The following is a 12,500-nucleotide window of genomic DNA, read 5'->3' as shown; positions in this document are numbered from 1 at the left end:
ACCCAATTTCCCCTCGGCCCCACCTTTCTACCCTTTTACCAAACTCTCTCTCTCTCATTTCGTCGAAAGCGACATCGCAAGCGTACTATACTTTTGCACCCTTCTTCCTATAACTTTAACTCATCTCTTCCCTCGATCTCCTTCTACTATGTACACCTCTACCCTCTATCCTCTTTTTACTCTATATCAAACGAAATCCGACAAAAGCGATAAATAATACTAGCACGTTCTCGTGATCCTACCTATAAAGCAATTCTTTTTTTTTTTTTTCTTTCTTTCTAAGTTCGACTATGGTTAGGAACAAACGTCTGTTAACACTTGTTGCGACTAGTGGTTATCATCGACCCAACTATGAATATTATTTTCATGTATTACAGCTCTTTCTTTCCCTCTCTCTCTCTCTCTCTCTCTCGTATAATATATTTATATATTTTTCGAAATAGTTCTCTGTTAAAAAAAGTTTTAATAATTATTCAAGATCTTTGTTGTTTCATGTGTCTCAAAATTAATTTTTCTTGAAAATATATCGTATCTAGATATAGACGCGTACGAAATTATTAAAAGTTTCGTTCGTTTTATTCGCATAATAATTGATTTTATCAATCTGTCGTAGAGTAAAAAATTTTTTTACGCTTAAGAAAAGAAATCGAATCGTTTAATTCGATCGTAACAATGTTTGTTTTTTCTTTTTTATTTTTGTTTAATATTATCGATATATAGATAGATATGATGTACAATTATGGAAATTCGTGTACTGTTATCCACTTTGCATAATTGTGTAATATACGCGCATACGTATGCGCATAGAGAAATACGGGTTCTTGCAATCGATATGCATTTTTTTTACCAATTCCTATCACGCTGTCACGGAAATTGTATTATTTATTTATACTAATTTGTTATTGCATCTTTCTTAAATGGTTTATCTACGTTTCATCGTATCAAAATGATTTGTCTTATCACATGCATAAACTTCGTGACATTTGTAAATCGTGATCGATCTTTTAAAAATTATGTTATCGCAAAGTTTCAATATATTTTTCCCAATAATATTATTGATGTATAATTTAAAGAGATGAGAGAGAGAGAGAGCGAGAGAGAGGAAACGCTGGGATATTTTTATTATCAGATTTTTTTATAAATCATATGAAAAGTTAATCACATTCGTTGATCCCACGAGTTAATTATAAGGGAAAAGAAATTTTCATATTTCATGCAATGATATTATTGATGTAAAAATAATGTGATCGCAAATTTTCGATATTTTCTCTTTCCTTTTTTTATTTATTTTTTATTTATTTATTTATTTATTTTTTTTTATATAAATAATATTATTGATATAAAATTTGACGAGAGACGAATCGCTTAGATATTTTTATCATCGTACTTTTAATAAACCATTTGAAAAGTTAATTACATTCGTTTATCCTTCGAGTCAATCATCGGACAAAAAGAAAAAGAAGAAAAAGGAAAAATTTTTTTTTCATGTCGCCAATCAAAGCTTTCGTGATTAATTGACTTTCGTATTAATCCAAGTTATAACTGGGTCAGAGTAATGTCAGAACTAGATAGAAAGCGGTTGGTCATTTTTCTTCGTTAGAAATGGTATAAAACGTAAAAATCGTTATTCAATCACGACTTACGGGAAAATCTCGATCTAGCTTAATTGTTCAATGTAATAATTAATATCGATGATATTAAAGGGGATAGGAAGGGGATGGGGAGAGGGATGAAAGATTTTTTATCAATTAATTATAATATGTAATGTAAAAAAAAAACAAAAAGAAAATATTGTACTAGTTACGTTCAATTGAAAGAGGGATTGTAGTAGTAAGAAACATTGAAAATCAAGTTTGGTAGTCGATTAAACGTAGCAATTTGACGTCAATTAATAGTATTTGCGGTCGTGTCGAATTAGTTTCCTCTGTTCGAAATTGCTTGTTTGACTGGCCGAGGAGAAACGGTTAACCTAACGGATTGCTTTATAATTCGTCGTTGGAATTCTAGTCGTGAAATTTCGAAGAGAGAAAGAGAAAGGGAGAAGAAAGAGAGAGAGAGAGAAAGAGAGAGGGAGCGAGGGAAAACCTTTAGCACGTGAGAGCTTCGTTAACGGAGGTTCGGTTCATTTGTCTCGTTTAGTTGTAACAATACGTTCAAAGAAATTCGACGTAAGTAAGCGGTACTTTGATCAAGACCAACATCGATTCAACCTCTATCATTTAACCTCAATATTTCGTTTTTCGATAAGTATGTGTTTTTCTAAAAAAAAAAAAAAAAAAAAATTAAAATTCATCGATAACTGATGGATCCTTTTAACAGCGGAATTAAATTATAAATAGTTAAAGGATCAATTTAAATTATTTAAGAGGAATTGAAAAGTCCATTTTTTATATTTTCCTTTTCTCTTTTTTCTTTTATATATATATATATATATATATATATATATATATATATATATATTTCTTTTTTTTTTCTATACTTTTCGAAACGATCTATAATTACATCGTTTTGAAGAGTATAGAAAAAAAATGTATGTAAAGAAAAAAGAGAGAGAGAAAAAGAGAGAGAGAAAAAGAGAGAGAGAGAGAGAGAGAGAGAGAGAGAGAGAGAGAGAGAGAGATAATAGAGAAGTTTATAGGGAAAATATTCTCACGATGTGAAGGACTTCGTTTTAATTTTTCCCTGAAGAGCTCTTAAGGGAGTCGACCTTCTTGTACCGATGGGTCCGAGAAGTCCATCCAGAGAAAGGGGAACGATTAAAAACGAAGCTAATAAATTGGTTTAAAGTGCTTTTAAGATGGCACCACTGATGGTACATTGTAAAAGGATGGTAGAAAGAGGTAACTAGAAGAATCTATCCGATTTTAAAAGTGTCTCGACGTCTTAACGAGGTGTCTTTCTTTACGGCTCCTCGTTTTTCATAAATAATATATTCATACTTTGTCTCTCCATCTCTCTTCCTCTCTCTCTCGCTCTCTCTCTCTCTCTCTCTCTCTCTCTACTCTTTCTTTTTCGTCGATTATGCAAAACTTTTCTTCTAATTTTTTTTAATTAACTTCATGAAATCCCCGTGAACGATTGAAAACTCGTCTAATCTAATTTCGAAATTTAATTCGTTTGCCAAATTAATTCGGATCAATATTTTAAATAAATATGATCAGTATTTACAATAAATTATAGATATCAGTTCGTGTAATATAAATGACGCCGCAACCCTGACGCAACCCTGACATTTAATTATTTACACTGATCAAAATATTCTGCGATCATTTATATTACAAAGTATGTATCATTTATTAATTAAATATAAAATTTATTGAATAAATAAACGTAGAAGTGATTTAATTCTTGAATTAAATTTAATTGATTTAAGAATTGAAATTAAAAAGAAAGAAAATATTTTTGGCCAATCCAGACGTAATGATCGAAGTTCTTAAAAAAAAAAAAAAAAAAAAAGAAGAAAAAGAAAAAAAGAAAAAAAAAATAAAAAGAAAAAAGCGACTCGCGATTTCCATTAAAAATATTAGATATACATTACAAGTAAAAATAACTTTTTAATATTTCGTAGTTACCAAACCGCGAATATCTACGTATATGTATCTGGCGTGGGAACGTAATTACCGAAAATCCATTAGAATGCAAAAGTTGTTCTTACCCTTCTCAAGTAGAAGTAAACGTGAACGCACAAACTAAACTTCGAACGTAAACTTCTATCTAAAACTTTTCCCTAACGTGACATCATGCACACAGTTAAGAGGGAAGGTAAGGGTTTTGCTACTCTCTTATGTTTCGACGCGCTCGCTTGTTAAACGATTTGATAGATTATTCTGTGCGTATCAGGAAACATTATGCGGAATTTCTTTTAAAAGTTACATCAAATTGGAAGGAATCATTAGATTTACGAAAAAAAAAAAAAAAAAAGAAAAAGAAAGAAAATAAGAAACATTTAAGCATTAAAATTGTTCCCTTTTCGTACATTCACAAAACTATTACGCCGAAGAGAGTGGATCAAAAGTTCTTAGACTTATCTATACATAGTTTTACTATCTGGTAAAGAAAAAAAGAAGAAAAGAAAGAAAAAAGGAAAGAAAAAAAAAAGAAAAGAAAAAAATTCGTCTAAAAAGTTTCTAAGAGAAAAATTGCTTCTTAAGATCATCTAGAAACTTTGAGCCGATCTAGAAAAATTTTGTTCTCCTCAGTATGTCCGTCAGACACTTTTATACACACACGTGCGCGCGCGCACACACACACACACACGCACACACAAACACACGAAGATACATATATGAAGAGAAACGTCACGAAATATATACGAAGATAGATATATGAAGTGAAACGTCACGTAAACTTTAAGAACGATCTCTATGGAAACGTCAAAAAATAAAGAGGAGAGAGGTAAAAAAAAAAAGAAGGAAAGGAGAAAGAAAAAAAAGAAGTAAAGAAACAAAAATCGACGCAACGGGAAAGCTGCGAGAAAGAATCGTGTTTACTTGGTAATACCATTTTGTGCGTTAATGGGTTTCTATACATCGTCGAACTCTTTGCGAAGCTCTCCCCCGCTACCTCTTTCTCCCTCTTTCTTTCTCTCTCTCCGCAGGGGATAAAGTCGACGACTCGTATCATCGATTTCGAGCTATACGCGGAAAGGAGCGAGAGCTCTCTTTTCAGCGACTCGTATAATCACGTCCTTTAGCTCGACCGCCAAAGGTGCAGCCGAATGGCCTTTTCAAGCCTCATAAACTCGGTGACGTACATTATGGGGTAGTTGCGAATCTATCTTTGTGCAATGACGCCGAGAGTCTGGATTGATCGAAGGGGAAATCGCCGATAAAGACGAGCCGTTCAATGTAAATCCATCCGTTTAATTAGTCCAAAGCCAAAGCCATATTTTATAATAATAATAATAATAATAATAATAATAATAATAATAATAATAATAATAATAATAATAATAGTAGTAGTAAGGAGAAGAAAACGAAGAAAAAAAATTTTTTTTTTAAATAATAGATAGATGATAATAATAATAATGTCCTATAAGGATCATCAATTGACGTCCTCGTTACTCGAATAGATTTTTTATTCTTTTTATTTATTTTTTATTTATTTACTTATTTATCTTTTATTTTTCTTTCTTCTTTTTTGATAGAGGGAGAGAAAACTGTTTCGAAGTTTCATATCTTTCGAATGAATAATTTATTCAACTCTCTCTCTCTCTCCCTCTCTTTTCCTTTTTTTTTTTTTTTTTTGAATGTACGCATTTTATGCGCTTCGTGGGCTGCTCTGTCTCGATACGATTCAGAAAAGACCATTGCATTCCCCGAGGACCTGCTACGAGCGCGGCCCTACCTTACCTGTTAGTAAATATTACTTAACTTTATTACTTGTTACTACTCGATGTCACCATCACATCGTGGTCAAATGGTCATAAAGAAAAGATCGCATTTTATTGTACACATTTCTTTTTCTTATGTTATTTATAATAGATCTAATAGTAGCTTATTTCCTGTAAACAACATGTCTACATAACTACTTATATGTGTTATATAGATAGCAAACTACCTATCTACCTACGTTTGTACGTATGTACGTACGAGCCATTTACTTTTTATTATCGTATTCTTTTTTCTTTATGTTAAGGTAAAAAAAAGGTAATTTAAAGCATAAATATATATATATATATATATATATATATATATATATATATGACTCTCAAAATCAAGAACGATGCAAGTATCTATAGTTGGTATTCTTAATATCGATAGAAGTATTTCATCGTTGACGTAGTTGTCCCCATCATCGTCGTCATCGTCGTCGTCGTCGTCGTCGTTTAGAAAGTATCTCCTTATGGAACGATTTGCAAGCGTGGCCTATTTCCAAGTGTTACTCGCGAATCGAGAGAAAGGTTAATGAGGCTGAGGAAAAAAGAAGATGAGAGATAAAGATAGAGATAGATAGATAGATAGATAGATAGATATAGAGATAGATAGAAAGAAAAAGAGAGAGAGAGAGAAAAGCAACGACGTAGAGGAAAGGCTCAAGTGGTCGAAGAGGTTGGGACCACACGGAGAGGAAGTGTTGGAGAGAGAGAGAGAGAGAGAGAGAGAGAGAGAGAGAGAGAGAGAGAGAGAGAGAGAGAGAGAGAGAGAGAGAGAGTGAGAGAGAGAGCACTATAGGGAGTATCGTGGGATGGAAAAGAGCGAGGGGGAAAGAGAGAGAAGCGTGTTCGATCGAGCCTCGTTCGGTCTCTCCCTTTCCTCCATCCTCTTCCCTGTCCCGTCCTCACCACTCTTTCTCGCTTCAGCCCCTCGATGTACAAGTTCCACGTTTGTGTATAATACCAAGCTCTAGAATCAATATGAGCTCTGAGGCACGGTCGTTTGAAAATTACGCTTCGCATAAACCAAAAGAGGAAGACAAGTTCGTACTCGACGATCTATCTCTATCTATCTCTATCTCTCTTCCCATTCCCTCTTCTCTTTCTCTCTCTTTCTCTTTTGAGTATCGTAGCGATAGCTATCTCTAATAAGCGTCGATAAGTCTTCTTTACCTAATTAGTACCACACCAATTAACGCATCGTCTCATGTAAGCTTCGGAAATTTTGCACAGCTAATACCGTGTTACATCCTCCCTCCCCTAGACCCTTCCCTTCATCGTTCACCTTTCCCATCCGCCTGACCGCCCTTCCAAAAGCCCGTCCTATTATCTTTCATATAAGCTCTTACTCGTCGAGATAGAGAGAACGTTTGTTTGTCGCGAAATTTCTCTCTGATGCATTATAATGTATATATATGTTACGCTTCCTTGCTTGCTTGCTTGCTTGCTTGTTTGCTTACGTTAGACTTCCGGTCGGAAGAATTTGTCTCCTATGTGACGTGGAGTTACGCCTATTCGTTTCCTGGGTTGCGTCTCGTTAATCGTTAAACCGTTAATGTGAAAAATAACAAGGGGAGAGATAAAGGAAGATTGAACGATAGACAAACGACGATGACGACAACGATGATGACAATAACAAAGACAACAACGACGATGACGACGATGATGACAACAACAAAGACAACAATGACGACGACAATGACGACAGCCACGAAGGTTTTTATCTATGAAGTTAAGATCTCAGGTCAGGTGTTTTACTAGATTCATAGGTTTAGATCGTATTTAACGGTAGGGGTCTTTCGCATTGGGCTCGATGAATCCCGGGCTTCCAGGAGAGCCCGAAAGCCAATGGAGTCCTGGTGCGCCAGCGCAATTCCCAGTCCCACAGTCGGGGAGTAAAACCCACCCTCCCTTCCTGCGCGCATTCTCTCGCAACCGGAGTTCTCCCTAGCCCACCCATTTACTTGCTACGATCCATCCTCGATGGAGGAGGCAAGCTACCTCCTCGATGGCTATATATATATATATGTATTTATATTAGTAATACCTATCTCTATATACTCTATTATACCTCTTAACAATACTTTTAAATATTCCGTTATTACGAACATTGAAAATATTATATATATATATATATATATATATATATATATATATATGTATGTATTTATATTAATAATACCTATCTCTATATACTCTATTATCCCTCTTAACAATACTTTTAAATATTCTGTTATTACGAACATCGAAAATATTTAAGTGACTCATTTGTTCTCTTATATAGGGGGATAATCGTCCTATTCTTCCTCTTCTTTTTCTTCTCCACCTCCATCTTTTCCTCCTCTTTCTCCTCCTCCTCCTCCTCCTCCTCTTCCTCCTTCTTCTTCTTCTTTCATTTCGACTTTTGTTCGTCCATAAAATATATTTATCCCCCTTGACCGTATTCTAACCGTTAGTGATAGACATATAGTTAGCCTTTTTGTCAAATAAACTTCCTCTCGATTATCGTCAAGTCAAACTACATCTCCTCGATCTTTGAGAAACGAATTGGATTTTCAGTATAAATGCGTTTCTCTATCCCTTTTACGTGTAATAAAACAAAAAAAGAAGAAGAAGAAACAGAGAAAGAGAGAGAGAGAGAGAGAGAGAGAGAGAGATAAAAGAGTGAGAGCAAAAGGGAGAAGATGGATGAGATGGAACAAAAGAAGAAAATCATGGGAGTTTGGACGACGAGAATGATAGATAAAAGGAGGGTGGAAGTAGACGGAATCGTTAGATAGCAACCATGACTGGAAAGAGCTACTGACAACGGAGGGATGCCTGCAATTGCGAGGTCGATGCCCGAAAAACAGTTGCCTTGTTTTAGTTTCAAGCAGAAAAAGAAAGAGAGAGAGAGAGAGAGAGAGAGAGAGAGAGAGAGAGAGAAGAGTGCAAAAAAGAGACTGCAATGTTTCTCAAATGGACACGTTACTTACTACACTTCTCCGTTCTTCTTCCGTCATCTCTTATATCTTTTTTCTACTTCTCCACCTACCACCTCTCACCCTCCGACGTATTCTCTCACACGATGAATTATTCTTCTCATTACCTTTCAGTGTTTTTGATTACAGAGCGCAGTAAGTAACTTGTCTTCTCCTACCTTACCGTCCCGCCTCTATTAATAACTAGAAGCAATTTAAGTCAAGATATATTTCTTCGGATTATATTATTTTCAATAATATTTTGCCATTAATCTTATACGAGAATTATATTACTATTGTACTTCTTTTTTTTCTCTCTTACATTTCTTTCCTTCTTTTTTCTTTTTTTTTCCTTCTTCTTCTTCTTCTTTTTCTTCTTTTTCTTCTTTGGATAATGCGAGAAAATGGATGAGATTTATGCAGTTTTGCATCTCGTATAAGTTTCTCATAAACTTTTTTCCTTTCGATAAAAAGAATGTAACATTTTTTAACAATAAGTACGAGTGAATATGTAAAAGAGATGAAAAAGTAATCACGGACAATCAACGATTCCCTGAAAAGTGATATCATTTATCGTGGCCTTTTTTTACAGCGATTCCATGAGCTCGTTGCATACGTATCCCCAGTTCTCGAACCAACCGTTCGGATACATAATAAAGAAACATTTCTTTCGCAGAGAGAAAGATGATATCGGTGCTCTAATGTAAAGACGGATCGTTTTGTTCTTTCTTTTTTTCTTTTTTTTTTTTTTTTTTTTGTACATTCATTCTTTCATATCTCTCGATAGAGTTGAAATAATTTTTTGCAATATCCAACGCCAAGATGGATCGAAGGTATATTTGAATTTCCATAGATAGTGGCATTTAATTCACAAGACAAGCAGTATCGTGTAACATATGTATGGATAACCCGTTAGATCGTCGTTGTTGTCGTTGTGCGTACATACGTAAATACCGTGTATATGTATATATATACAACTTTGAACATCATCGCGGTCAAGTACATGTATAGAATACGGAAAGGAATATGCATCGATCCTCTCTCCATTTTCTATTTTCTTACTTCCCACATCCCTCTTATCAATCTTATTTTTTTGTTGATTCCCGTACGTTAGATTCCCGCATAGGGGAAACGTGAAGGGAAAGGTGTGACATGCTTGAAGAAAGAGAGAGAGAGAGAGAGAGAGAGAGAGAGAGAGAGAGAGAGAGAGAGAGAGAGAGAGAGAAAGAGAGAAAGAGAGAGAGTATCGTAGAGGTCGCAACCCCAGAACAAACACTTTCGCGACGAGAGTCTGTCGCGTATTGAAAAGTTCCGTGCGTGCTGTTGCGGATGTATCGTGTAAGAAGCGAACGAGAGTAATGTGGTGGGGGGCGAGGGAGTACAACCGGGAAGCGTGGTCGAGCGTCCGAAGTCGACCGAAGTTGAACGGCGGAAGTGGCCGAGCGTAACCGACGGCGAGCGTCGACCGAGTCTCGGCGGCTGGACGCTTTGGTACGGGCTCAGTGTGTGCATAGCGGCCGGCCGGCCGACGTGCATTGTCGTCGACGGGGGTGGCGTTGCGCTACCGAACCGATTTCTTATTTTTCATTCTCTCTCTTTCTCTCTCTCTCTCTCTCTCTCTCTCTTTTTCTCATACAAACACAAATACACTCACACATACACACAGAGAAATACATTCTCTTTATTCACTTTTGTTTCCTTCCTTTTTCCAAACGTCCGTCGCACGCACGCTCGGTTTTCCGTCCCTCATTTACGCGGTGCGTTCGTTCGTTTTTGACGACGCTGTCATATATCTTTTCTTTTCTTTTCTTTTCTTTTTTTTTTTTTTTTTTTTTTTTTTTTTTTCTTTGTCAATCATCGTCGTCATCGTCGTTGTTGTCGTCGTCGTCGGGAGGGAAGCGTGTGCGCGATCGGGACCAACGCAAGAAGGCGTCGTCGTCGTGGCAGCGTTCCTTTCGTTTCTAACGTCCCCGGCGTCGTCCCTGGCGACGACGACGGCAACGGTGACGTCGCGAGAGGGCCCGATAGGCCCCTCGTCGATATCGTCGAGAAAGGCAGAAAGCCAAGGATGGAGGAGCTCGTAGAGCTTCTAGGCTCGCCTTGGAGACGATCCGAACGCGTACTGTGCGCTCTACTCTGCGCGGGCGTTACCCCATCGTTGTTATCATCGTCATCGTCGCCGCCGTCGTCGTCGTCGTCGTCGTTGTCGTCGTCGTCGCCGCCACCGTCATCGTCATCTTTATCCTTGTCATCGTCGTTGTCGTCGTCGTCGTCGTCGTCGTCGTCCTTCTCGCGTAGAGGATATCACTCGTCTCAGCGCCACGAGTGGCAGGCTTTCCTCCGAACGGAGAAGGTACACCCTCGCGCTTCCTTTTTCAGTACTCTACTGGCTTGAGCTAGAGAGAGGTCGTCGATCGTACGCGCATCTCTAACCACGATTTATCGAACCAGTGCACGCAGATTACGGTCCTCCTTTCACTTCTTCGTTTCCTTAATCGCTTGCCTAGCTCGTTGCAGCTATGCTCGGAAATGGTTAGACCGCTTTTTTTCTTTTTCTTTTCTTTTTTTCCTTTTTCCTTTTTTTTATTTTTTCTTTTTTTTCAAATACTCACACGTCTCGATACTTAGATAGCCGTCGAGTAATATAAACATAATCGCTCTTTAACTGCGTCAGTATTATTCGTACGCGAGTTTTTTCGCGAATTCTTTGCTCGAAGTTTTACGAGTAACCGAGCACGACTCCAGCACGGATATTGATAATTTTTTCATTTCTTCGGAATTAATGGCAACATATAACAAATGTAGCCGGATTTCGCTGTCCTACGATCCTATCAACTCTTGCTTATTTTTTTTTTTTTTTTTTTCTTTCGATACGAGAAACTCTCTACAAAGTGTTACGCGTAACGTCATTGAATTATAAAATATACGATACCAATCAGATTCGCCTTTTGTTGACTAAAATAACTAGAATATTCCGATACTAGACTTAACTAACTTTCTTTTATTTTCTAATCCGTTTGAGCATCGTAATGACGTTGCGTAAATGTAAACTTCCCTTTTTAAATTATCTCGACCTTCTTTCTATATACGTCGGAGACTTAACACGTGCGCAACATACTTAATATGCCCAGGAATTTCGATCCTCACTTTAACCCTTTGAAATTATATATTCAAGACGAATATTTAACGAATGCCTTATCTATTTACATATATATATATATATATATATATATATATATATATATGCTTAAACATTACATTATTATATTTTCTTATAACGTTTAGTTTGAACATTACATTATTATATTTTCTTATAACGTTTAGTTTGAAGGGAAAAAATTAGTGTCGGATGATTGGCAATTGTAATAATATATTCGAGAGGGAAAGAAAGAGAAAGAGAAAGTCCACAAATTAAGCAATATTATCTAATATATATATATATCTACGTTCATATTATATATTGAATAAGCTTCGATAAATAGTAACGTCTTGTATTTATAAAGTTCTCAGTTAACTATCGTAGTAAATCTTAACTGGCGCAAAGTCACTCGCGTTGTTATCGATGATATATTTTCGAAAAAAAAAAAAGAAAGAAAAAAGAAAACAAACAAAGGAGAGAGAAAGAGAGAGAGAAAGAAAGAGAGAGAGAGAGAGAGAGAGAGAGAGAGAGAGAGAGAGAGAGAGAGAGAGAGAGAGAGAGAGAGAGAGAGACTTACGACATTATTACGATGTTTCCTCGTTGTCATCGTTGTTTTTCATTTTTTTGTTATAATTTTTTTTCTTTTCCTTTTTTTTCATCTCTTTCTCTCTTTCTCTCTCTATCTCTCTCTCTCTCTCTCTCTCTCTCTCTCTCTCTCTCTCTACACACACACATATATATATATTTTATATAATATACACGCGAAACAATATATTACTGATAATAAAGATTGGAAAATAATATCGACTCGATAAACCTGCATCGTTTGTCATAAATACATTCGTACGAAACTACCGTGTGTGTGTGTATATATATATTTATATATATATATATATATATATATATATATATAAATTATATATAAATAAATATATGCATATGTGTGTGTGTGTGTGTGCGTGTGTGTATATGTATGTATCTATGTATGTATGTATGTATGTATGTATGTATGTATGTATGTATGTAT

The 12,500-nt window shown here is 35.9% G+C and overlaps 1 protein-coding gene and 1 long non-coding RNA gene across 14 annotated transcripts in view; one reads left to right on the top strand and one right to left on the bottom strand.

Annotated features, from left to right (window-relative positions):
• LOC124950675 overlaps positions 1 to 12,500 on the top strand; it is a 40,544-nt gene that overhangs the window by 2,906 nt on the left and 25,138 nt on the right. For 2 of the 13 annotated variants that reach the window (XM_047497689.1, XM_047497688.1), the window contains exon 1: positions 10,737 to 10,866. The exons of 2 other annotated variants lie outside the window; for them this stretch is intronic. Coding sequence is in view for 3 of the 11 variants with exons in the window: in XM_047497693.1 (XP_047353649.1) it covers positions 10,403 to 10,687 (285 nt within the window). In the remaining 8 variants the exon portion in view is untranslated. Of the gene's footprint in view, positions 1 to 7,085; positions 7,119 to 9,827; positions 10,688 to 10,731; positions 10,867 to 12,500 lie in introns of those variants that run through there. 9 more of the 13 variants (XM_047497697.1, XM_047497693.1, XM_047497686.1 and 6 more) reach the window with 9 other exon arrangements.
• On the bottom strand, positions 3,294 to 11,528 carry LOC124950676. Its single transcript, XR_007101412.1, has 3 exons — positions 8,657 to 11,528; positions 8,350 to 8,538; positions 3,294 to 5,912 (listed from the first exon to the last, which is right to left on the bottom strand). It is a non-coding gene; the product is annotated as an uncharacterized LOC124950676 (long non-coding RNA).

The sequence above is a fragment of the Vespa velutina genome, chromosome 7 (genome assembly GCF_912470025.1).
Source record: "Vespa velutina chromosome 7, iVesVel2.1, whole genome shotgun sequence".
Classification (NCBI taxonomy): Eukaryota; Metazoa; Arthropoda; class Insecta; order Hymenoptera; family Vespidae; genus Vespa; species Vespa velutina.
Note: the sequence above shows the minus strand (reverse complement) of the source record. Positions and strands in the feature narration are given on the sequence as shown.